A 24,276-nucleotide genomic window follows, 5' to 3' on the forward strand; every position below is an offset into this window, starting at 1 on the left:
TGCCTCCAGAGACCCTACAATAGCAGCGCCAGCGCCCCCAGAGACCCTACAATAACAGCCCCCATACATCCCCCACCCCACCCCTCCCTCCAGCCCAGGCCGGGGCAGGCCCCCAGCTCCCCACCAGTGGGGCAGGCCGGCTGTGTTATTAATTGGCTTTAGCGTTTAACCCTGCGCTCCCCAGGCCGCACTCTCCCCCCCGGTCCCCAGGACACGGCAGAGCCGCTTATCAAGAGGGACAGGTGTGAGCCGGCCTAATCCCCCTGCACACCGCCGGCAGCCAGCTCCCTCCACCCACTGGCAGAGCAGGATCGGCCCCTGCCCTCTATTCCCCCCCCCGGCAGCTCTGCGCCCTCCCCCCGGAGCAGACAGCTCCCCACACTGCGCCCCCTGTCTCCTGGCCCCAAGTCCCTTCTCCGCTCCCACCCTGCCAGGGAAATAGACTGTGCCCTCCCCAGGGTGTGTTGGGGGGGCTCTCTGCCCAGGCGGGTACCAAGAGCACTCGACAGGTCCAAGGAGCAGGGACACCCCCCCTCCAAAAAAAAACCCCAAAACTTGTTTTCTACTGGGAAAAACTGGGAAAACCAGTGAACAACCAGAATTCACCCAGCATGTCAGTGAAAAGGACCCAGGAGTCCTGGCTCCCAGCCCCCCCTGCTCTAACCCATCAGCCCCAACTCCCCTCCCAGAGCCGGGGAGAGAACCCAGGAGTCCTGGCTCCCAGCTCCCCCTGCTCTAACCCACCAGCCCCCACTCCCCTTTCGGAGCCGGGGAAAGAACCCAGGAGTCCTGGCTCCCAGCCCCACCCCGCTCCAACCCAACACACCCCATCTCTTACCTGGCTCTGTGGTCCGGGCGACCCACGGACGCTGTCTAAAATATTCCAGGCCCCAGATGGGGCTGTAGGAGGGGGGGATCCCAAAAAAGGAGGTGAGTGAAGAAATCGCAGTTGGGGGGAGCAGAAATCCCAGTCCAATCCTGGGGGGCACTGCTGGTGCTTGGGAGGTGCCCGGGGGAAAGGGGGTGCCCACGCAGCAGAGCTCCAGGTCCCGCAGGGCTGGCCTCTGGCCGGGGGGTCCCTTTGCGCTGGCTGGGCCCCCCAAGAGCGGCAGGTCGGCGTGGTGTGTGGGGACAGGGCTGTCAGCACCTGGGGATGGGGCTGGAGGTGGGGGGGGGGGCGTTTAACACCCATAATCCTCACCCTGTGTCTTTGCTGAGCTAATCAGCTTATGGGGCCTGGGGTGGGGGCGCTGGGACAGGCTGCGGGGTGGGCAGGAGCACGGGGGTGGCCGGTTCCCAGCCGAGCCAGGCAGACGGTGCCAGGGGAGCGGCGCGAGCAGACGGGGGTGCCTGTGGGGGGGGTGGATGGGGTGCTGGGGAGGAGAGGGTGACTAATGGGTTGCAGGAGGGAGATGGGGTGCTGAGGGTATGTGGGGTGCCCGCATCTATGGGGATGAGGTGGGGCAATGGGGGCTGTAGGAGGGAATGGGGGGTGCCGGGCGCAGTGGGGCTGAGATGGGGGTGCCCGGGAAGATGGGGGATCAGCGGGGAGCACACACAGAGGGTGCTGGCGGGGAGCCGTGCGGCCGGCTGGGCTGGCGGGTTGTGGGGAACGTGGGTCTGTGTGTGGGGAGACCAGGTTGTGTGTTGGTGTGTGTTAGAGCAAGCTGTGTATGGGGGGGGAGAGCAGGTGGGGGGTGGGTGTGTGTAGAGGTTGTGTGCATGCACATGCATGAAGGTTGTGTGTAGAGGTTGTGTGGTATGTGCATAGAGGTTGTGTGTGGAGGGGTGTAGAGGGTGTGTGCTGGGATTTGTGTGTGTGTGTGTGTGCTGGGATTTCTGCATGGAGGTGGTATGTTGGGATGTATATGGAGGGTGTGTGTGTACATTATGTGTAGAGGTTGTGTGCTGGAATTTGTATGTGGAGGTTGTGTGGGTGTGTATATAGAGGCTGTGTGTTGGGATGTGTGTGTGGAGGTTGTTTGTTGGAATTTGTGTGCGTGTTGGGATGTGTACGGGGGGTGTCTGTGGAGGGTGTGTGTGTAGGTTATGTGTAGAGGTTTTGTGTTGGAATTTGTATGTGGAAATTGTGTGTGTGTTGGGATTTGTGTAGCGGTTGCGTGTGTGTGTCTGTGGAGAATGTATGGTGTAGGGTGTGTGCAGAGGTTGTGTGTTGGGATTTGTGCATGGAGGTTGTGTGTGTTGGGGTGTGTGTATAGGTTGAGGTTTTATGGGTGTGTAGAGGTTGTGTGTTGGGATGTGTGTGGAGGTTGTGTGGGTGTGTATGGCGGTTTTGTGTTGGGGTATCTGTGTAGAAGTTGTGTGTTCGGGGTGTTGTGTGGTGTGGGTGTGTGTTGGGATGTGTGTGTAGGTTATGTGTTGGGATGTGTGTGTTGTGTTGTGTGGGTGTGTATGCAGGTTTTGTGTTGGGGTATCTGTGCAGAAGTTGTGTATTGGGGGTGTAGAAGTTGTGTGTTGGGGGGGTGTTGTGTGGGTGTGTTGGGATTTGTGTGTGGAGGTTGTGTGTTGCGGGGTGTTGTGTGGTGTGGGTGTGTTGAAAGGCTGAGGGGTGCGTAGTAGCGCATGTGTTACATTGTGTAGAGGACTAGTGTCCGTGCGCACGTCGGGGGAAGGGGGGGGAGTGTGTGTGTGTGTCCAGGACCCAGGTGTGGGAGCTCGGGGGTGTTGCAAGAGGGAGGGTGCATGCGCCTGTGGAGTTCTGTGTACCGGTGCTGGGGGGTCGGTGTGTGGTTGTGGGGGGCCGGGCGGGTGCAGTGCGAGCGCCTGTTGTACAGGAGACAAGCAGGGATGGGGGGGTCGGCATGTGTGGGTCAGGTTGCGGGGGCTGCGGTCTGTGCACTGGGTTGCGAGGAGGTGTATGAGAGGTTGTGTGAGGTGGGGGGGTTGTGTTTGGGGGGGAGAGGGGGTATCTCCATGGATTGGCTGTTCCCTTCCACCCCCACCCCCCCGTTGGCAGGGAAAGGGGGCACAGGGGGGGCACGTCGACCACAGCTGGCTGGGAGGGAGCTCGGAGGACCCCGGGTGCGGGCTGAGCGGCCCCAGAGAGGAGCCCCTGGCGCTAGCCCCACACCAGGCAATGAGGCGCGGCAGGCAAGGGTGCCTGGGTGAGTGGGGGGGTCCTGTGGGGCAGAGGGGATGCGGAGGGAGCAGAGCCTGTGGGGCAGGAGAGCGGGACTGGGAACCGAGGGGCAGAGACTGGCGGAGGAGCCCGGGGAGCGGAAGGGGAGTGACTGGCACTGGCCACCCCCCTCTCCACCAAGGCGATAATGCCCTACTACTGCCGGTTGACGGAGCAACGATTCATTTTAATCCGGCTCAGTGTAAACACGGCCATCCTTTCTCCCCGTGCGGACGTGCCCAGGGGGGGCCGGATCCCGGCCTGGCCCCTCTCATGAGTTCCCAGCCACCGATTTGGGGGGCGGGGTCCCCGCGGGGGAAGGGACCACGGCACGGGATGGCGGGGAGAAAGCCGGCCCCGAGGCACCCGCGGGGGGCGGGAGTTGTGTAAGCCGCGTTCGCACAAAAGCAGATTAGAGCTAATCACGGCGGCCTGATCGCCCTGCGCTGCCAGGGGGAGGGGCAGGGGGGGCAGCAGATGGCAGTGCCCAGCCTGGGGGAGGGGCTGGGCATGGGGGGGGGAAGCCCTCCCCACGGCAAACCCAGCTCTGCCAATCGCTGCACAGGTGCCGCTACTCTGGGCAGGCAGGAGGCGGGACGCCGGGGTAGATGGGCCCATGGGGCTGATGCAGAGCAGCAGGGAGGAGGCGGCAGGATACCGGGGTAGATGGGCCTATGGGGCTGAGCCGGGTGGCAGGCAGGAGGCGGGATACCGGGGTAGATGGGCCTATGGGGCTGAGCCGGGTGGCAGGCAGAAGGCGGGATACCGGGGTAGATGGGCCCATGGGGCTGAGCCGGGCAGCAGGGAGAAGGCGGGACGCCGGGGTAGATGGGCCCATGGGGCTGAGGTGCGCAGCAGGGAGGAGGCGGGACGCCAGGGTAGATGGGCCCGTGGGGCTGAGCAGGGCGGCAGGCAGGAGGCAGGATACCGGGGTAGATGGGTCCATGGGGCTGAGCAGAGCAGCAGGCAGGACGCCGGGGTAGATGGGCCCGTGAGGCTGATGCAGAGCACCAGGGAGGAGGCAGGATACCGGGGTAGATGGGCCTATGGGGCTGAGCAGGGCGGCAGGCAGGAGGCGGGATGCCAGGGTAGATGGGCCCGTGGGGCTGAGCAGGGCGGCAGGCAGGAGGCAGGATACCGGGGTAGATGGGTCCATGGGGCTGAGCAGAGCAGCAGGGAGGAGGCGGGACGCCAGGGTAGATGGGCCCGTGAGGCTGATGCAGAGCAGCAGGGAGGAGGCGGGACGCCGGGGTAGATGGGCCCGTGGGGCTGAGCTGGGCAGCAGGGAGGAGGCGGGACGCCAGGGTAGATGGGCCCGTGGGGCTGAGCTGGGCAGCAGGGAGGAGGCGGGACGCCGGGGTAGGTGGGCCCGGGGGGCTGATGCAGAGCAGCAGGCGGGACGCCGGGGTAGATGGGCCCGGAGGGCTGCTCCCATTGGGCGACGCCCAGCCTCGCTGCCCTGCCCGGAGGAGGGCGCGGGAGCGAAGGGCTGGGGGGGCCGGGCCCCCCAATCACGGCCCCGGATCTGCTGCAAAACCCAACTCTTCTTTATTTAGAAAAATAACCAACAGCGCCCCCACGCGGGGGCAATAACTTAGAGCAACGCAACACGGTGCCGAGGGGGGGCAGCCCGGGCCTGCTGCCCCATGGGCCACCCTGGCACCAACGCAACATGCGAACCGGGGCTGAGAACGGGGCCCCTCGGGCAGCGGAGGGGGTGGGTCTGTGCCCAGGGGGTGCCGGCATCAGGACGCCCCACGGGGACCCCGCTTCATCTCCACACGCTGCCCCCCTTGCTGGCCCGGGCGCTGAGCTGGGCCGCCTTCCGCCCGCCCTTGGCAGGGCCGTGGGTCTTCTCGGGGCCGGGCCGGGGGCCGGACGGGCGCCGGGGGGGACCCACCTGCGGGAGAGCGGAGGGGAGGGTGAGCGGCCGGAAACAGAGCCCCAGGCCGTGTCCCCCTCAGCGCCCTGCCCCATAGCAATCCCCACAGAGCCCAGCCTCACAGCCCCCCACAGCGCCCAGCACCCACAGAGCCCACCCCCAGAGCCCCCCCAACGCTGACAGCACCCATCCCCCGCAGCCCATGGCAGACTCACCTCTCTCCTGCCGGCCTCAGGCAGCCTGGGGTCGAGGTTCCTGCGGGCAGCCGGGTTCACGTGGCCCCCGTCGCCCTTCACGTCGGGCCTGGGGAGCAGCAGACAGGAATGGAACTCTTGGCCGAGAGAACCCAGGAGTCCTGGCTCCCAGCCCGCCCTGCTCTAACCACCAGCCCCCACTCCCCTCCCAGAGTGGGGGAGAGAACCCAGGAGTCCTGGCTCCCAGCCCCCCGTCCCCTCCCAGAGCCGGGGAGAGAACCCAGGAGTCCTGGCTCCCAGCCCCCCCTGCTCTAACCACCAGCCCCCACTCCCCTCCCAGAGCCGGGGAGAGAACCCAGGTGTCCTGGCTCCCAGCACCCCTGCTCTAACCACCAGCCCCACTCCTCCCAAAGCCGGGAGAGAACCCAGGATTCCTGGCTCCCTCCCCCCCCTATTGTAACCACCCGCCCCACTCCCCTCCCAAAGCTGGGGAGAGAACCCAGGAGTCCTGGCTCCCAGCCCCTGCTCTCCCCACCAGCCCCCACTCCCCTCCCAGAGCCGGGGAGAGAACCCAGGAGTCCTGGCTCCCAGCACCCCCTGCTCTAACCACCAGCCCCCACTCCCCTCCCAAAGCCGGGGAGAGAACCCAGGAGTCCTGGCTCCCAGCCCCCCCTATTCTAACCACCAGCCCCCACTCCCCTCCCAAAGCCGGGGAGAGAACCCAGGAGTCCTGGCTCCCAGCCCCCCCTGCTCTAACCACCAGCCCCACTCCCCTCCCAAAGCAGGGGAGAGAACCCAGGAGTCCTGGCTCCCAGCCCCCCCTGCTCTAACCACCAGCCCCCACTCCCCTCCCAAAGCCGGGGAGAGAACCCAGGAGTCCTGGCTCCCAGCCCCCCCTGCTCTAACCACCAGCCCCACTCCCCTCCCAGAGCTGGGGAGAGAACCCAGGAGTCCTGGCTCCCAGCCCCCTGCTCTAACCACCAGCCCCACTCCTCCCAAAGCCGGGGAAAGAACCCAGGAGTCCTGGCTCCCAGCCCCCCCTGCTCTAACCACCAGCCCCCACTCCCCTCCCAAAGCCGGGGAGAGAACCCAGGAGTCCTGGCTCCCAGCCCTCCCCCTGCCAAGCCCTAAACCGAGCTGACAGGGGTGTAGATGGGGGGATCCCCCCACGCCCGGACCCATATCCTAAGTTTTGTGTCCCTGTGTCAATGGGGAGGTGGGGAGACTAACTGCATCCGCTACGGAACTACACCTCCCAGCATGCAAGGCGGGGCAGAGCAGTGCACTCTGGGAGTTGTAGTCCCCTCGGGCCGCCCTTGGGGTGTAAGTCCCTCCCCCAGGGGTCCCTAGCAGTGGGGTGGAGCCCGGAGGCCGTGGGGCGGGCGCAGCGCCAGCCTTACCCGCTGCCGTCGCCGGAGCGCAGGTAGGCGAGCAGCTCCTCGGAGGAGGGCGCCACCCGGCCCTTGGCCTGGTACAGCCGCAGCAGGCGGGAGACCTCGGCCACCTGCCGGGGGGACAGGACACCGCCCTCGCCCCCTGCCGAGAGAGACGGGGTGAGCCAGGGCGGCGGGAGGGGCAGCTGGCCCCAGGGCGGCGCTAGGGGGTGCTGTGGGGCAGGGAGCGGGGGGCTCAGCAGGGGGCGCTCTCCCCTGGCAGGGGGCTGGCCCCAGGGCGGCGCTAGGGGGCGCTGTGGGGCAGGGAGCAGGGGGCTCAGCAGGGGGCGCTCTCCCCTGGCAAGCAGGGCTGGCCCCAGGGCACTAGGGGGCGCTGTGGGGCAGGGAGCGCGGCAGAGGGCTCAGCAGGGGGTGCTCTCCCCCGGCAGGCAGGGCTGGCCCCAGGGCACTAGGGGGTGCTGTGGGGCAGGGAACGCTCTCCCCGGCAGGCAGGGCTGGCCCCAGGGCGGCGCTAGGGGGCGCTGTGGGGCAGGGAGCAGGGCGGGGGGCTCAGCAGGGGGTGCTCTCCCCTGGCAGGGGGCTGGCCCCAGGGGGCGCTAGGGGGCGCTGTGGGGCAGGGAGCTGGGCAGGGGCTCAGCAGGGGGCGCGGTCCCCTGGCAGGCAGGGCTGGCCCCAGGGCGGCGCTAGGGGGCGCTGTGGGGCAGGGAGTGGGGCAGGGGACTCAGCAGGGGGCGCTCTCCCCTGGCAGGGGGCTGGCCCCAGGGTGGCGCTAGGGGGCGCTGTGGGGCAGGGAGCAGGGTGGGGGGGCAGCAGGGGGCGCTCTCCCCCGGCAGGCAGGGCTGGCCCCAGGGCGGCGCTAGGGGGCGCTCTGGGGCAGGGAGCTGGGCAGGGGGCGCTGTCCCCTGGCAGGCAGGGCTGGCACTAGGGGGCGCTGTAGGGCAGGGAGCAGGGAGCTCAGCAGGGGGCGCGCTCCCCGGCAGGCAGGGCTGGCCCCAGGGGGCGCTAGGGGGCGCTGTGGGGCAGGGAGTGGGGCTGGGCTCACCGGCTGGGCGCTGCGGGGGGCTCGGCGGCTCCAGGTTCCGCTGCCCGTAGCTGGCTCTGGCGAGCGGCACCTTGGTCTTCTGCACGGCGGCGGCGGTGGGGGGGGCGCGCGGGGGGCCGTGGGGCCGGAGCGGCTCCCACAGCGAGGGGGGGTCGGCCCGGGCCGAGCCTGCAGGCAGAGGAGACCGGGTCGGGGGGATCACACGGGGGCCGGGCCATGCCACACTGCTATGACCGGGGGGCGGGGCCTGTGGGGGGCGGGGCCTGTGGGGGCATAGGGGCGGGGCCTGTGGGGGCATAGGGGCGGGGCCTGGGCTGCTAGACCCACATGGGACAGGCCCCAGGGCGGGTGGGGGGAGAGCGGGACCCGGGGCGCTGGAGGGGAGGCATCCGCCTGGGGCGGGACCCAGATGGGGCAGGCCTGGGGCTGCTAGGGGGCGGGACCCAGATGGGGCAGCCTTACCTGGCTGGGTGTGGGGCTGGGCCTGGCCCGTGGGGCGGGGGGGACTCTCACCCCCCGGCCCCTCCTGCCTGGGGGCGTCACTCGGCATCTGGTCCAGCAGCTGAGAGAAAGACGGGGGGGCGGGGGCAGACGTGAGCAGCCGGGTACCCCACCCCTGATCCCCCCCCTGCCCCACACATGCAGCCGGTCCCCAGCCCCCCACCCTCCCTGGCCAGAACCCCCCCACTGCCAGGCTCCTACCAGCGACATGTAATACTGCAGCTCCGGGTGCACCCGCCCCCCGCTCTCCAGGCTGCTGTTTGGGGGGGTCTCGCCGTCGCTGGGCCCCCCCTCGTCCTCGGGGTAGGGGTGCTCCGCCAGGGGAGGGGGGTGCGAGCTCAGCCCTGGGCAGGAAAACGTGGTCAGAGCAGCACAACCCAGTTCCCTCCCAACCTCAGGTGCCAGCCCCCATGCCCCAGGGCGGCGCTAGGGGGCGCTGTGGGGCAGGGAGTGGGGCGGGGGACTCAGCAGGGGGCGCTCTCCCCCGGCAGGCAGGGTTGGCCCCAGGGCGGCGCTAGGGGGCGCTGTGGGGCAGGGAGCGGGGGACACCTCTCATGCTGGCCAGGTGATCCCCGCACAAACAGCCCCGCGCTCCACCCCAGAGCCAGCTGCATCTCAGCCAGTGAAGGCGGCGCTAGGGGGTGCTATGGGGCAGGGAGTGGGGCAGAGGGCTCGGCAGGGGACACTCTCCCCTGGCAGGTAGGGCTGGCCCCAGGGCGGCGCTAGGGGGTGCTGTGGGGCAGGGAGTGGGGTAGAGGGCTCAGCAGGGGGCGCTCTCCCCTGGCCGACATGGCTGGCCCCAGGGTGGCACTAGGGGGCGCTGTGGGGCAGGGAGCGGGGCGGGGGCTCAGCAGGGGGCGCTCTCCCCCAGCAGGCAGGGCTGGCCTGGGGTGTCCCCCGCTCCCTGCCCCACAGCGCCCCCTAGCAGCACTAGGGGGCGCTGTGGGGCAGGGAGCGGGGGACACCTCTCATGCTGGCCAGGTGATCCCCGCACAAACAGCCCCGCGCTCCACCCCAGAGCCAGCTGCATCTCAGCCAGTGAGGGCAGCGCTAGGGGGCGCTGTGGGGCAGGGAGTGGGGCAGAGGGCTCAGCAGAGCATGCTCTCCCCTGGCCGACATGGCTGGCCCCAGGGCGGCGCTAGGGGGTGCTATGGGGCAGGGAGTGGGGCAGAGGGCTCGGCAGGGGACACTCTCCCCTGGCTGACATGGCTGGCCCCAGGGCGGCGCTAGGGGGCGCTGTGGGGCAGGGAGCGGGGCAGAGGGCTCAGCAGAGCACACTCTCCCCTGGCCGACATGGCTGGCCCCAGGGCGGCGCTAGGGGGCGCTGTGGGGCAGGGAGCGGGGCACACCTCTCATGCTGCCCAGGTGATCCCCGCACAAACAGCCCCGCGCTCCACCCCAGAGCCAGCTGCATCTCAGCCAGTGAGGCCAGCCGAGGGGGAGCTGCTCCCAGCCCCCCCGCCCGGCTGGGGCCCGGCTGGGCCTTCCCCGGAGCCGGCGGTGGGCTGGGGGGCGCCCCCCGCGCCCCATACCTGGGCCGGCGGAGTCGTCGAGCTGCGGCTCCAGCGGCTGGAAGCCCGGCTGGCTCAGGAGACTCTGGTTCAGGAGCTGGGCCAGCTCGGCCGAGACGCACCCGCCCGGCGCCAGCGGCAGGAAGCGCTCGGGACCCCGCGCCGGCGCCAGGGAGCTGCGCTGGGTGACGGGCTGCAGGGGCACGGCTGGGGCGAAGGCCCAGCCCCCCCCCTCGCCGTCCCCGGCGCCGCCGCCGCCGCCGCGGGGGTCCTGCTGCCAGCGCTCCGGCTTCCCGGGCGGGGCGGGGCTGGGGGGCTGGGCCAGGCGCTCCGGCTCCGAGAGGGAGGCGGCGGCGGAGACGGGAGGCTGTTGGGGGACAGAGATGGGGGGGGGGGTTAGAAACGGGAGGGAGGGCAGGGGATAAGAACAGGACTCCTGGGTTCTCTCGCCGGCTCTGGGAATGGGGGCTGGGAGCCAGGACTCCTGGGTTCTCTCCCCGGCTCTGGGAGGGGAGTGGGGGCTGGTGGGTTAGAGCAGCGGGGGCTGGGAGCCAGGACTCCTGGGTTCTCTCCCGGCTCTGGGAGGAGTGGGGCTGGTGGGTCAGAGCAGGGGCGCTGGGAGCCAGGACTCCTGGGTTCTCTCCCCAGCTCTGGGAGGGGAGTGGGGCTGGTGGGTTAGGGCAGGGGGGGCCGGGAGCCAGGACTCCTGGGTTCTATCCCGGCTCTGGGAGGAGTGGGGCTGGTGGGTCAGAGCAGGGGCGCTGGGAGCCAGGACTCCTGGGTTCTCTCCCGGCTCTGGGAGGAGTGGGGGCTGGTGGGTTAGAGCAGGGGCTGGGAGCCAGGGCTCCTGGGTTCTCTCCCGGCTCTGGGAGGAGTGGGGGCTGGTGGGTCAGAGCAGGGGGCGCTGGGAGCCAGGACTCCTGGGTTCTCTCCCCGGCTCTGGGAGGAGTGGGGCTGGTGGGTTAGAGCAGGGGGCTGGGAGCCAGGACTCCTGGGTTCTCTCCCGGCTCTGGGAGGAGCGGGGCTGGTGGGTTAGAGCAGGGGGGGGCCGGGAGCCAGGACTCCTGGGTTCTCTCCCCGGCTCTGGGAGGGGAGTGGGGGCCAGTGGGTTGGAGCAGGGGGGCTGGGAGCCCGGACGCCTGGGTTCTCTCCCCGGCTCTGGGAGGAGGGGGGAGCTGGTGGGTTAGAGCAGGGGGGGCTGGGAGCCAGGACTCCTGGGTTCTCTCCCCGGCTCTGGGAGGGGAGTGGGGGCTGGTGGGTTAGAGCAGGGGGGGCTGGGAGCCAGGACTCCTGGGTTCTCTCCCCGGCTCTGGGAGGGGAGTGGGGGCTGGTGGGTTAGAGCAGCGGGGGCTGGGAGCCAGGACTCCTGGGTTCCCCTGGGACTCACCTGGCGGGGGCCCTTGGCGGGGGACTGAGACGAGGAATCGCCGGTCAGCACCCGCAGGGCCTCGTTCCAGTGCGACTGCATCATGGCCTGGAGCCGGGCCACCATGTCCGCTCGCTGGGCCTCCAGCCGCCACTTCCCGGCCTGCAGCTCCCGCGCCGCCTCCTCCTGCCTGGCCAGCCTGCAGAGAAGGGGGGCTGTCGGCGCTCTGCTGTGGGGGCGCCCCAGGGCCACAGCCTGGCCTGGATAACGAGCCGCCCCGCCCCAGAGGTGGCCGCATCTCGGCGCCGGGCGAGGGGTCCCCGGGTAACCGGCCGCCCCGCCCCAGAGGTGGCCGCATCTCCGCGCCGGGCGAGGTCCCGGTAACCGGCCGCCCCGCCCCAGAGGTGGCCGCATCTCAGCGCCGGGCGAGGGGTCCCCGGGTAACCGGCCGCCCCGCCCCAGAGGTGGCCGCATCTCAGCGCCGGGCGAGGGGTCCCCGGGTAACCGGCCGCCCCGCCCCAGAGGTGGCCGCATCTCAGCGCCGGGCGAGGGGTCCCTGGTAACCGGCCGCCCCGCCCCAGAGGTGGGCGCATCTCGGCGCCGGGCGAGGGGTCCCTGGGTCACCGGCCGCCCCGCCCCAGAGGTGGCTGCATCTCGGCGCCGGGCGAGGGGTCCCTGGGTCACCGGCCGCCCCGCCCCAGAGGTGGCTGCATCTCGGCGCCGGGCGAGGGGTCCCTGGGTAACCGGCCGCCCTGCCCCAGAGATGGGCGCATCTCGGCGCCGGGCGAGGGGGCCCCGGGGCCGGCCCGGTACCTCAGCTCATAGTCCTCCGCCAGGCGCCGCTGACGCTCCTCGCGCTCGGCCAGCTCGGCCCGGAACTGCGCCAGCTGACTGCCCAGCTCCCGCTCGTGGTGCCCGCTGAGCTCCAGCAGCTGCTTCCTGAGGGGGGAGGGGAGAAAGGCCGGGCTGAGCAGCGGGCACGGGGCCCCCCCTCCGGCCCCACCCGCGGGGGGAGCTGGGACCAAGGGGCTGGGAGGGGGGCGGCCGTGGGGGGGGGTACCTGTGCTGCTCCCGCATGGCGCCCGTCTGCCGCAAACTGTCCTCGTGCACCCGCGCCAGCCGCTCCGTCACCTGCTGCTCCAGCGCCACCTTCAGCTCCGCCTCCAGCTTCGCCTTCTGGGCCTCGCACCGCGCCTGGGGGCACAGGGGGGGTCTGCTGGCGGCCAGGGACCCCCCCGAGCTAGTCCCCCCCCGGGGCCAGAGGAGACAGGCCCCTGCCCCATTCCCCGCCCCCTGAGCCAGCCAGTCCCTGCCCTGGGGCCGGGTGGGAGCCGGCGCCCCCCAGAGGGGACAGGCCCCTGCCCCATTCCCTGCCCCCCTGAGCCAGCCAGTCCCCGCCCTGGGGCCGGGTGGGAGCCGGCTCCCCTAGAGGACAGGCCCTGCCCCATTCCCGCCCCTGAGCCAGCCAGTCCCCGCCCTGGGGCCGGGGTGGAGCCGGCGCCTAGAGGACAGGCCCCTGCCCCATTCCCCGCCCCCCTGAGCCAGCCAGTCCCCGCCCTGGGGCCGGGTGGAGCCGGCGCCCCCCAGAGGGGACAAGCCCTGCCCCATTCCCGCCCCTGAGCCAGCCAGTCCCGCCCTGGGGCCGGGTGGAGCCGGCGCCCCAGAGGGGACAGCCCCTGCCCCATTCCCCGCCCCCCTGAGCCAGCCAGTCCCCGCCCTGGGGCCGGGTGGGAGCCGGCGCCCCCCAGAGGGGACAGGCCCCTGCCCCATTCCCCGCCCCCCTGAGCCAGCCAGTCCCCGCCCTGGGGCCGGGTGGGAGCCGGCGCCCCCTAGAGGGGACAAGCCCCTGCCCCAATCCCGGCCCCCCCGCGCCCGCCCCGCCCCCCCCAGGGGCCGGGTGGGACCCGGCGCCCCAGAGGGGACAGCCCCTGCCCCATTCCCCCCCCTGAGCCAGCCAGTCCCCGCCCTGGGGCCGGGGGGGAGCCGGCGCCCCCCAGAGGGGACAGGCCCCTGCCCCATTCCCCGCCCCCCAGAGCCCGCCACTCCCAGCCCTGGGGCCCGGGGGGAGCCGGCGCCCCCGAGAGGGGACAAGCCCTGCCCCATTCCCTGCCCCCGAGCCAGCCAGTCCCGCCCTGGGGCCGGGTGGGAGCCGGCGCCCCCTAGAGGGGACAAGCCCCTGCCCCATTCCCCGCCCCCGTGAGCCAGCCAGTCCCTGCCCTGGGGCCGGGTGGGAGCCGGCGCCCCCCAGAGGGGAAAAGCCCCAGTACCTTCACCAGGCTGATCTCCATCTGCAGCCCGTCCCGCTCGCTCCGCACTGCCTCCAGCTCGCTCTCCAGGCGCTGGGCGTCGGCCTGCACCGAGGCCAGGACCTGCTGGGCGTCCGCCGCGCGCTGGGCCTCCCGCTGCACGGCTGCCTGGCAAAGGGACAGCCGGAGGGGCAGCCCCGGGGCTAACCACTGCCCCGCACTGCCCGGCTCCAGCCGGGGCAGAACCCAGCCGCCTCACTCTAACCCACCAGCCCCCACTCCCCTCCCAGCGCCAGGGAGAGAACCCAGGAGTCCTGGCTCCCAGCTACCCCTGCTCTAACCCACCAGCCCCCACTCCCCTCCCAGAGCCGGGGAGAGAACCCAGGAGTCCTGGCTCCCAGCTACCCCTGCTCTAACCCACCAGCCCCCACTCCCCTCCCAGAGCCGGGGAGAGAACCCAGGAGTCCTGGCTCCCAGCCCCCCCTGCTCTAACCCACCAGTCCCCACTTCCCTCCCAGCGCCAGGGAGAGAACCCAGGAGTCCTGGCTCCCAGCTACCCCTGCTCTAACCCACCAGCCCCCACTCCCCTCCCAGAGCCGGAGAGAGAACCCAGGAGTCCTGGCTCCCAGCCTCCCCTGCTCTAACCCACCAGCCCCTACTCCCCTCCCAGAAATGGAGAGAGAACCCAGGAGTCCTGGCTCCCAGCCCCCCCGGCTCTGACCCACCAGCCCCCACTCCCCTCCCAGCGCCGGGGAAAGAACCCAGGAGTCCTGGCTCCCAGCCCCCTGCTCTAACCCACCAGCCCCACTCCTCCCAGAGCCGGAGAGAGAACCCAGGAGTCCTGGCTCCCAGCCTCCCCTGCTCTAACCCACCAGCCCCTACTCCCCTCCCAGAAATGGAGAGAACCCAGGAGTCCTGGCTCCCAGCCCACCCGCTCTAACCACCAGCCCCCACTCCCCTCCCAGTGCCGGGGAGAGAACCCAGGAGTCCGGGCTCCCAGCCCCCCCTGCCCCCACTCCCCTCCCAGAGCCGGGGAGAGAACCCAGGAGTCCTGGCTCCCAGCCCACCCGCTCTAACCACCAGCCCCCACTCCCCTCCCAGTGCCGGGGAGAGAACCCAGGAGTCCTGGCTCCCAGCCGCCCTGCTCTAACCCACCAGCCCCCACTCCCCTCCCAGTGCCGGGGAGAGAACCCAGGAGTCCTGGCTCCCAGCCCCCCCGCTCTAACCACCAGCCCCTACTCCCCTCCCAGCGCCAGGGAGAGAACCCAGGAGTCCTGGCTCCCAGCCCGCCCGGCTCTGACCCACCAGCCCCCACTCCCCTCCCAGCGCCGGGGAAAGAACCCAGGAGTCCTGGCTCCCAGCCCCCCCTGCCCCCACTCCCCTCCCAGAGCCGGGGAGAGAACCCAGGAGTCCTGGCTCCCAGCCCCCCCTGCTCTAACCCACCAGCCCCCACTCCCCTCCCAGAGCCGGGGAGAGAACCCAGGAGTCCTGGCTCCCAGCCCCCCTGCTCTGACCCACCAGCCCCCACTCCGCTGCAGGGGGCAGAGGGGAGGCGGGCACAGGGCTGGGGGTGGGGGGGGTCTCACCTTCTCTCGCTCCAGCTGCCCGGCGCTCTCGTCCTGCAGCGCCTGGCAGCGCTGCTCCAGCTGGCGCTCCCGCTGCGCCCAGCTCGCCTGCTGCTCCTCCAGCGTGGCCCGCAGCGCCTCCAGCTGGCGCTGCCCGTGCTCCCGCTCCGCCTGCAGCCCCCGCCCGCGCTGGCGCTCCGCCTCCAGGCTCCGCAGCAGCCCCGCCTTCTCCTCCTGCTGCGGGGAGAGGGGGGCCGGGACACAGGGGTGAGGGGGGCAGCAGGGCGTGCTGGGAGCTGCGGTACCCATGGGCTCCAGCGTCCAGCTCTAGGAGGAGCAGGGCATGCTGGGAGCTGCGGTACCCATGGGCTCCAGCGCCCAGCTCTAGGAGGAGCAGGGCATGCTGGGAGCTGCGGTACCCATGGGCTCCGGCGCCCGGCTCTATGGGGAGCAGAGCATGCTGGGAGCTGCGGTACCCGTGGGCTCCGGCGCCCGGCTCTATGGGGAGCAGAGCATGCTGGGAGCTGCGGTACCCGTGGGCTCCGGCGCCCGACTCTATGGAGAGCAGGGCATGCTGGGAGCTGCCGTCCCCGTGGCCGTATGGGGAGCAGGGCATGCTGGGAGCTGCACTCCCCGTGGGCTCCAGCACCCGGCCCTATGGGGAGCAGGGCATGCTGGGAGCTGCGGTACCCATGGGCTCCAGCACCCGGTCCTATGGGGAGCAGGGCATGCTGGGAGCTGCGGTACCCATGGGCTCCAGCACCCGGCCCTATGGGGAGCAGGGCATGCTGGGAGCTGCGGTACCCATGGGCGCCAGGCCCTTCGGGGAGCAGGGCATGCTGGGAGCTACAGTACCCATGGCCTCTGGCACCAGGCCCTATGGGGAGCAGAGCATGCTGGGAGCTGTGGTCCCTGTGGGCTCCGGTGCCCAGCTCTATGGGGAGCAGGGCATGCTGGGAGCTGTGGTCCCCATGGGCTCCGGCGCCCGGCTCTAGGAGGAGCAGAGCATGCTGGGAGCTGCGGTTCCCAGGGCGTCCAGCGCCCGGCCCTACGGGAAGCAGAGCATGCTGGGAGCTGCGGTCCCCGTGGGCTCCGGCGCTTGGCTCTATGGGCCCCGTTCAGCTCGGGCAGGGGATTCTTACCAGCGCTGCTGCCTCCTCCCGCTGCTGGCTCGCCGCCTGCTGCTCCCTGCTCAGGGCCTCCAGCGCCTGCTCCAGCCGCGCCTCCAGCTGCGCCGCCCTCTGCGGGGGAGATGCACCGGGGCTCAGGGCGGCGCCGGGCGGCCGGCTTGCCCCCCCCCGCGGTCCCCCGCCGGCTCGCCACTCACCTCCTGCTGCTCGCTCAGCGCCCGCTGCCCCGCCTCCTTCTCCGCCTGCAGCCCCCGCAGCAGCTCCGTCCGCTCCGCCTCCTGCCGGTTCCAGCCCTCCACCACCTTGGCCAGGGTCTGCCAGAGGAGAGGGCAAAGGAGGGCGCCGTGGGGCACGGCCCTGCCGGCGCCCCTCACCCCCCTGCTAGCCCAGCCCTGCCCCCCACGCAGCTCTGCCGGTGCCCCTCACTCCCGACCCACAGCCCCCGTTCACCTTGTCCAGCTGCTCGATCATACTGTCCTTCTTCATGTCAGCGGAGATGGCTGCGGCCAGCTGCTGCTGCAGCTCCAGGGCCCGGCTCTGCAGACCCTGCACGTGCCGCTCACAGTGCTGCGAGGAAAGCAGGGGTCAGTACCGGGGCCGGGGGGTCGCCCCCCAGCTCCCTGCGGGCCATGCCACAGGCTCAGCCAGAGCCTGTCGGCTCAGCCAAGGCCCACCGCACCAAACCCACCAGTGCCCGGGGAATCCCCAAACTGGCTTGCAGTACGGGGCATATGACACGCGCTCAAACACATCCCATAGACAGTACTTCAGGGTAGTGAGGGCCACAAAGCACCCCCCTCTCCCCGCCCCCGGACTGGCTGGCAACTCCTTAGACAAGGGCAGGGGCAGATGCCAGCAGGGGCCTCATTCCCTGCCCCGGGAGCCGCCTCCCCTCGGCTTCTGCCCAGGCACAGTGGCCTGCCCTGAGGATGCACCCAGTATCCAGGGGCAGTGGGTGACAAAGGGTCCCTTCTTCGCCCCAACAGCAGGGACCATCAGATTCCACCTCCCCCCTCACAGGGGGCTAGTGGGGGCGGGGGGAAGCCGGGAGTCCTGGGACCTTGTAAAACTAATGACGAGACATTGAAATCCAGCCCGTCCGGATTCACAGAGCAGCAGAGAAACACACTGAATAGCCACGGACCCCTGGAGGATCTGAGAGAGAACCCAGGAGTCCTGGCTCCCAGCCTGCCGCCGCCCCCAGTCTAACCACTCAACCCCACGCCCCTCCCAGAGACGGGGAGAGAACCCAGGAGTCCTGGCTCCCAGCCCCCCTGCTCTAACCCACCAGCCCCCACTCCCCTCCCAGAGCTGGGGGGAGAACCCAGGAGTCCTGGCTCCCAGCCCCCCCTGCTCTGACCCACCAGCCCCCACTCCGCTCCCAGAGCCGGGGAGAGAACCCAGGAGTCCTGGCTCCCAGCCCCCCTGCTCTAACCCACCAGCTCCCGCTCCCCTCCCAGAGCTGGGCGGAGAACCCAGGAGTCCTGGCTCCCAGCCCCCCTGCTCTCACCACCAGCCCCCACTCCCCTCCCAGATCTGGGCGGAGAACCCAGCAGTCCTGGCTCCCAGCCCCCCTGCTCTCACCACCCGCCCCCACTCCCCGCCCAGAGCCGGGGGAAGAACCCAGGAGTCCTGGCTCCCAGCCCCCCTGCTCTAACCCACCAGCCCCCACTCCCCGCCCAGAGCCGGGGAGAGAACCCAGGAGTCCTGGCTCCCAGCCCCCCTGCTCTAACCCACCAGCCCCCACTCCCCTCCCAGAGCCGGGGAGAGAACCCAGGAGTCCTGGCTCCCAGCCCCCACACAACCATCAGCCCCCACTCCTCTCCCAGAGTTGGGGGGAGAACCCAGGAGTCCTGGCTCCCAGCCTCCCTGCTCTAACCCACCAGCCCCCACACCCCTCCCAGAGCTGGGGGGAGAACCCAGGAGTGCTGATCCTGAGCTCCAGTACGCCCCCCACGGGCAGTGCAATGGGCCCACCCAGCTGGGGGGCCCTCTCACCCCACCCCCACCCCAGATCAGACCAATGTGCCCATCTAGCCCTGCATCCCCCCAGCGATGGGTTAGAATCACCTTAGCCAGCCCCACACCCCTCCAAGTACACACACACACACACACACACAGAGCAGAGACACAGCCTGGCTACACCCTCCCCAGGTACACCCAGCACGTGTAAACACACACACTACCCCGGGTACACCCCTCCCCAGGTACACCCGCCCGCCCCTCCCAGTGTAAACACACACACTACCCCGGGTACACCCCTCCCCAGGTACACCCGCCCGCCCCTCCCAGTGTAAACACACACACTACCCCGGGTACACCCCTCCCCAGGTACACCCGCCCGCCCCTCCCAGTGTAAACACACACACTACCCCGGGTACACTCCTCCCCAGGTACATCCACCCACCCAGCCCAGTGTAAACACACACACTACCCCGGGTACACCCCTCCCCAGGTACACCCGCCCGCCCCTCCCAGTGTAAACACACACACTACCCCGGGTACACCCCTCCCCAGGTACAGCCGCCCACCCAGCCCCAGTAGGTGTAAACACACACACCACCCCAGGTATATCCGAGTACACCCGCCAGCCCAGCCCCGCTACGTGGCAACACACACACTGGGTACACCCCTCCACAGGTACACCCACCTGCCCAGCACTGGTTCATAAAAACCCACTCCCCTGCCCGAGGTACACCCTGTAATGTAAACACACACACACACACACACATACAGCCTCGTTACACACCACCCCAGGTACACCTGCCCACCAAGCACACACCTCCACCCCAGGTACACCCCTCCCTGGGCACACCCGCCCAGCCCCTGTACTTGTAAACACCCACACCCACACCCTGGGTACACCCCTCCCCAAGTACACCCGCCCGCCCAGCCCCGGTACTTGTAAACACACACACACACACACCCCTTAGGTACACCCCTTCCTGGGTACACCCACCCGTCCAGCCCCAATATCTGTAAACACACACCCACACCCTTTAGGTACACTCCTTCCCGGGTACACCCACCCACCCAGCCCCTGTACTTGTAAACACCCACACCCCCACCCTGGCTACACCCCTCCCCAAGTACACCCGCCTGCCCAGCCCCACTACCTGTAAACACACACACACACACTAGGTACACCTTCCCGGGTACACCCACCCCAGCCCCTGTACTTGTAAACACCCACACCCCACCCTGGCTACACCCCTCCCTGGGCACACCCGCCCAGCCCCAGTACCTGTAAACACACACACACCCACACCCCTTAGGTACACCCCTTCCCGGGTACACCCACCCGCCCAGCCCCTGTACTTGTAAACACCCACACCCCCACCCTGGCTACGCCTCTTCCCGAGTACACCCACCCGCCCAGCCCCTGTACTTGTAAACACCCACACCCCCACCCTGGCTACGCCTCTTCCCAAGTACACCCGCCCGCACAGCCCCAGTACCTGTAAACACACACCCACAGCCCAGGTACACACCCACAACCCCTCTGGCATGTGTTTACACACACTCTGGGTACGTCCCTCCCCAGGCATACACCCCTCCACACCCAGCAGGTCAGCACACACAGGGCATACGCTCCCCCAGGTGCACACCTACACACACCCCTGTACACCCTGCCCTCCAGGCGTATACACCGCTGGTACACACAGGTACGGGGTACACCGCTCCCGAAACACATTCACCGGGGGAGCTGGGCGCAAAGGATCCTGGGAGACCAGCCCGGCGCCCGGCCCCTCACCTTCCGGCGGGCCCGCTCCTTGGCCAGCGCCTCCTTCAGCAGCAGGGGCTCCGTGGCGGGCGCGGGCTCAGGGGGGGTGCCCAGGCGCAGGCTGGCGTAGCGGGGAAACAGCTCCTCCAGGCCGCACACCGAGCCGGGCGGGGACAGCTCCTGCAGGGGCCTGGCGCTGAAATCGGGCAGGGGGTTAGGGGGCCCCCCGGACAGGCCGGCACCGCTCAGCACCCACAGCCGCCCCCCTACCCTCCCGCAGCTCTCTCCAGGGTGGCTGTGGGTGCCGACGCCGAGACGCAGCCACCTCTGGGGCGGGATGGCTGGTTACCCAGGGAGCCCTCGCCCGGCATTGAGATGCAGCCACCTCTGGGGCGGGGCGGCTGGTTACCCAGGGACCCCTCGCCCGGCGCTGAGATGCACCCACCTCTGGGGCGGGGCGGCCGGTGACCCAGGGACCCCTCGCCCGGCGCTGAGATGCGCCCACCTCTGGGGCGGGGCGGCCGGTGACCCAGGGACCCCTCGCCCGGCGCTGAGATGCGCCCACCTCTGGGGCGGGGCGGCCGGTGACCCAGGGACCCCTCGCCCGGCGCCGAGATGCGCCCACCTCTGGGGCGGGGCGGCCGGTTACCCAGGGACCCCTCGCCCGGCGCTGAGATGCAGCCACCTCTGGGGCGGGGCGGCCGGTGACCCAGGGACCCCTCGCCCGGCGCTGAGATGCAGCCACCTCTGGGGCGGGCGGCGGTTACCCACGGATCCTCGCCCGGCGCTGAGATGCAGCCACCTCTGGGGCGGGCGGCGGTGACCCAGGGACCCTCGCCCGGCGCTGAGATGCAGCCACCTCTGGGGCGGGCGGCCGGTGACCCAGGGACCCTCGCCCGGCGCTGAGATGCGCCCACCTCTGGGGGCGGGCGGCTACCCAGGGACCTCGCCGGCGCTGAGATGCAGCCACCTCTGGGGCGGGCGGCCGGTTAACCTGCCCAGCCCTCACCGGGCGCTGAGATGCGCCACCTCTGGGGCGGCGGCCAGTTGCCCAGGACCCCTCGCCGGCTGCTGAGATGCAGCCACCTCTGGGAGCGGGCGGCCGTGTCCCCAGGGACCTCGCCGGCGCTGAGATGCAGCCACCTCTGGGAGAGGCGGCTGGGTTAGAGCAGGGGCTGGCAGCCAGGACTCCTGGGTTCTCTCCCGGCTCTGGGAGGGAGTGGGGCCACCTCTGGGGCTGGGAGCCAGGACTCCTGGGTTCTCTCCCGGCTCTGGGAGGAGTGGGGCTGGTGGGTTAGAGCAGGGGGCTGGGAGCCAGGACTCCTGGGTTCTCTCCCGGCTCTGGGAGGAGTGGGGGCTGGTTAGAGCAGGGGGCTGGGAGCCAGGACTCCTGGGTTCTCTCCCGGCTCTGGGAGGAGTCGGGGCTGGTGGGTTAGAGCAGGGGGCTGGGAGCCAGGACTCCTGGTTCTCCCGGCTCTGGGAGGAGTGGGGCTGGTGGTTAGAGCAGGGGGCTGGGAGCCAGGACTCCTGGGTTCTCTCCTGGCTCTGGGAGGAGTGGGGCTGGTAGGTTAGAGCAGGGGGCTGGGAGCCAGGACTCCTGGTTCTCTCCTCAGCTCTGGGAGGAGTGGGGCTGGTGGTTAGAGCAGGGCGGGCTGGGAGCCAGGACTCCTGGGTTCTCTCCCTGGCTCTGGGAGGGGAGTGGGGGCTGGTGGGTTAGAGCAGGGCGGGCTGGGAGCCAGGACTCCTGGGTTCTCTCCCCGGCTCTGGGAGGGGAGTGGGGGCTGGTGGTTAGAGCAGGGGGGGCTGGGAGCCAGGACTCCTGGGTTCTCTCCCCAGCTCTGGGAGGGGAGTGGGGGCTGGTGGTTAGAGCAGGGGGGGCTGGGAGCCAGGACTCCTGGGTTCTCTCCCTGGCTCTGGGAAGGGGATGGGGGCCCGTGGTCTAGCCAAGGCCCCAGGCAGGGCAGCCCTGTTCCCTCACACAGGGGCCAGGCAGCTTCACGGGGGGCTGAGCCAACCCGGGCCCAGTGGCTCTGTGCTGTGCTCTGCTCCCTGGCATGGCGTGGGGGGAGAGGGCTAAATGGTTCCTTGGGGAGACACCTCCCCACACCCGGCTGTAGAGCTGGAGGGGAGCGAAAGGGAACCTGTGATGGCCCAAGGTAACCTCGCAAGTCTTCTAACCATAAGCCACCCCCAACCTATGGCATGTGGAGAGACCCCTTGCCCGGCGCTGAGATGCGCCCACCTCTGGGGCGGGGCGGCTGGTTACCCAGGGACCCCTCGCCCGGCGCTGAGATGCAGCCACCTCTGGGGCGGGGCGGCTGGTTACCCAGGGACCCCTCGCCCGGCGCTGAGATGCAGCCACCTCTGGGGCGGGGCGGCCGGTTACCCAGGGACCCCTCGCCCGGCGCTGAGATGCAGCCACCTCTGGGGCGGGGCGGCCGGTTACCCAGGGACCCCTCGCCCGGCGCTGAGATGCGGCCACCTCTGGGGCGGGGCGGCTATTCCCACTCCAGCCCTGACTGCCCCCACCCCACTCACCAGGGGGCAGCTCGCGGGAATCCTGCAGCATGGTCCTCAGGTGCGACCTCACGGTCTCCATCTCGGCCACATGCCGGGACTCGCCGCCCTGCCGGAGGATCCAGACCCGGCCGTCAATGCCGCCCGGCCCCACCGCCTGCCCCACCGCCCGGCCCCACAGCCCCCCTCTCCTTACCTTCCTGCGGGCGCTAGCCTCCACCCCGGCCGAGAGCGTGCGGCTGAGCTCCTCGGCCAGGGCGGCCAGGTCGGGCGGCCGCAGCTGGGAGCAGGCGTCCAGCTCGGCCTGACGGCTCCGGCGCAGGGAGGCGTAGAGCTGGGCCGTCACCTCGGAGCCGAAGGGCTGGGCCGGCGTGGCCGGGGCCGAGAGGGGCAGCGGCTCCATGTCGCTGAGCAGGTCCTCGCTGCGCAGGGAGGCGTCCAGCCCGGGGCAGGGGCCCTTCTCCGCCATGGGGGGGGCCGTGTGCTCGCCGAAGGGACTGGGGAACTGCCGGCCTGGGGAGTCCCCCTTGGTAGTGAGCAGTAGAGAGGCTCTGAAACACACAGACAGCCATAGACCCACAGGAAACACCCCCACTGAGAGCAGTAAAGGAGCTCTGACACACACACACACACAAAATATAGCACCACACACTCACTCACTAGCAGGAATCTCCCCAGCTGAGAGCGGTAGAGGGACTCTGACACACATACACACACATGCACAGCCAGGATAGAACCCAGGAGCCCTGGCTTCCAACCCCCTCCCCATTCTAACCACTAGCCCCCCAATCCCCCCCCCAGAGCTAGGGAGAGAACCCAGGAGTCCTGGCTCCCAGCCCCCCCCTGCTCTGACCCACCAGCCCCCAATCCCGCTAGGGAGAGAACCCAGGAGTCCTGCCCCCCCCCCACTTTACTAGCCCCCACTCCGCTCCCAGAGATGGGGAGAGAACCCAGGAGTCCTGAGCATATTGGCCCCTCCCCCACGACTCATCACTCAGGGCAGGTCGGGGTCACCCCCGCACCCTGAGCCCTGTGGGTCTGACCCAGCCGAGGGGGGGGGGCGGGCGCTGGTGTAGAAGCTGCTCCAGCCCCCCTGGGGGGGGCAACCAGGGGGGCAACCCCCAGGGAGGGGGGGACCCTGCTATGGGGCAGACAGCAGCACTCACCTGCCCGAGGTGGGGGGAGGGGCTGGGCCCCTCACGCCAGGCCAACAGCGGCCGGGGGGCGCTCCAGGCTGGGGCTCCGCACGGACCCTGGGGGTGCGGGGATTGAGGGGGGCACAGAGCAGTCAGGGGGGGACCCAGCCCGGCCACCAGCACCACCAGGGTCTCCCCATCCCCCCATTATTCCCTTAGCCCCTCCCCCCAAAGGGGCGACCACCTCCAGCCCCCCAGAAGGTACCCTCAGCCCAGCCCCCCTGGAATCTCCCCCCCCACAGCGGTCTCCCCCAGCCCAGCCCCCGTCTCCAGCCCCACAGGAGTCTCCCCCTGCCCAGCCCCACAGGGATCTCCCCCAGCCCTCCTCCAGCCCCAGGATCTCCCCAGCCCAGCCCCGTCTCCAGCCCAACAGGAGTCTCCCCAGCCCAGCCCCAGCCCCACAGGGATCTCCCAGCCCAGCCCCACTAGCCCCACAGGAATCTCCCCTCCAGCCCCACAGGATCTCCCAGCCCAGCCCCACTAGCCCCACAGGGATCTCCCCAGCCCAGCCCCACAGGAATCTCCCCACCCAGGAATCTCCCACCCAGCCCCACAGGGATCTCCCCAGCCCAGCCCCCTCTAGCCCCACAGGATCTCCTGGCTCTCCCCCAGAAAAACCCCACGGGCCCCACCCCTCAGCCCCAACTGCTCTCCCAGCCCCGCTCCCCTGCGCTCCCCACCCCCCTCCCCTGGGCCAGCCAGCCCCGCCCCTCTTCACTGCGCTCCAGCCCCGCCCCAGGGCTCCTGCCCCGCCCCTGCCCCTGGGCTCTAACCCCGCCCCTTCACCGCTCCAGCCCCCCAGCGCTCAGCCCAGCCCAGCCCCGCTCCAGCCCCAGGAGTCTCCCCAGCCCCTTCCTTCACTGCGCTCC

At 70.3% G+C, this 24,276-nt stretch overlaps 1 protein-coding gene across 4 annotated transcripts; it reads right to left on the reverse strand.

Moving 5' to 3' along the window:
* Positions 1–4,665: 4,665 nt before the first annotated feature.
* CNTROB (centrobin, centriole duplication and spindle assembly protein) lies at positions 4,666–23,585 on the reverse strand. 4 transcript variants are annotated; one of them, XM_039500068.1, is made up of 19 exons: positions 23,378–23,585; positions 22,408–22,737; positions 22,229–22,320; positions 19,725–19,938; positions 16,421–16,537; positions 16,168–16,284; positions 15,983–16,081; positions 14,862–15,077; positions 13,297–13,443; positions 12,090–12,223; positions 11,843–11,968; positions 11,051–11,228; positions 9,685–10,030; positions 8,354–8,496; positions 8,114–8,213; positions 7,652–7,819; positions 6,616–6,751; positions 5,237–5,324; positions 4,666–5,039 (listed from the first exon to the last, which is right to left on the reverse strand). In XM_039500068.1, exons 2-19 carry the CDS (start codon positions 22,678–22,680, stop codon positions 4,911–4,913), a joined length of 2,823 nt encoding a protein of 940 aa, XP_039356002.1. In that variant the 5' UTR covers positions 22,681–22,737; positions 23,378–23,585; the 3' UTR covers positions 4,666–4,910. The 4 variants fall into 4 exon arrangements, with proteins under 4 accessions (XP_039356002.1, XP_039355999.1, XP_039356000.1 ...); XM_039500065.1 differs by lacking the exons at positions 22,229–22,320; positions 22,408–22,737; positions 23,378–23,585 and having other exon boundaries at positions 14,862–15,074; positions 19,725–19,857; XM_039500066.1 differs by lacking the exons at positions 22,229–22,320; positions 22,408–22,737; positions 23,378–23,585 and having other exon boundaries at positions 9,685–9,979; positions 19,725–19,857.
* Between the last annotated feature and the right edge of the window lie 691 nt (positions 23,586–24,276).

Source organism: Mauremys reevesii, linkage group 14 (genome assembly GCF_016161935.1).
Source record: "Mauremys reevesii isolate NIE-2019 linkage group 14, ASM1616193v1, whole genome shotgun sequence".
Lineage (NCBI taxonomy): Eukaryota > Metazoa > Chordata > Testudines > Geoemydidae > Mauremys > Mauremys reevesii.

Bases quoted from the DNA above. Each gene is read 5' to 3' on its own strand.
- CNTROB (XM_039500068.1), bottom strand. From the start codon at position 22,680: ATGGCGGAGAAGGGCCCCTGCCCCGGGCTGGACGCCTCCCTGCGCAGC. The intron at 10,031-11,050 runs GTGAGTCCCAGG...GTCCCCCAACAG, and splicing joins CCGCCAAGGGCCCCCGCCAG to CCTCCCGTCTCCGCCGCCGC. The intron at 8,214-8,353 runs GTAGGAGCCTGG...TCTTTCTCTCAG, and splicing joins TGCAGTATTACATGTCGCTG to CTGCTGGACCAGATGCCGAG.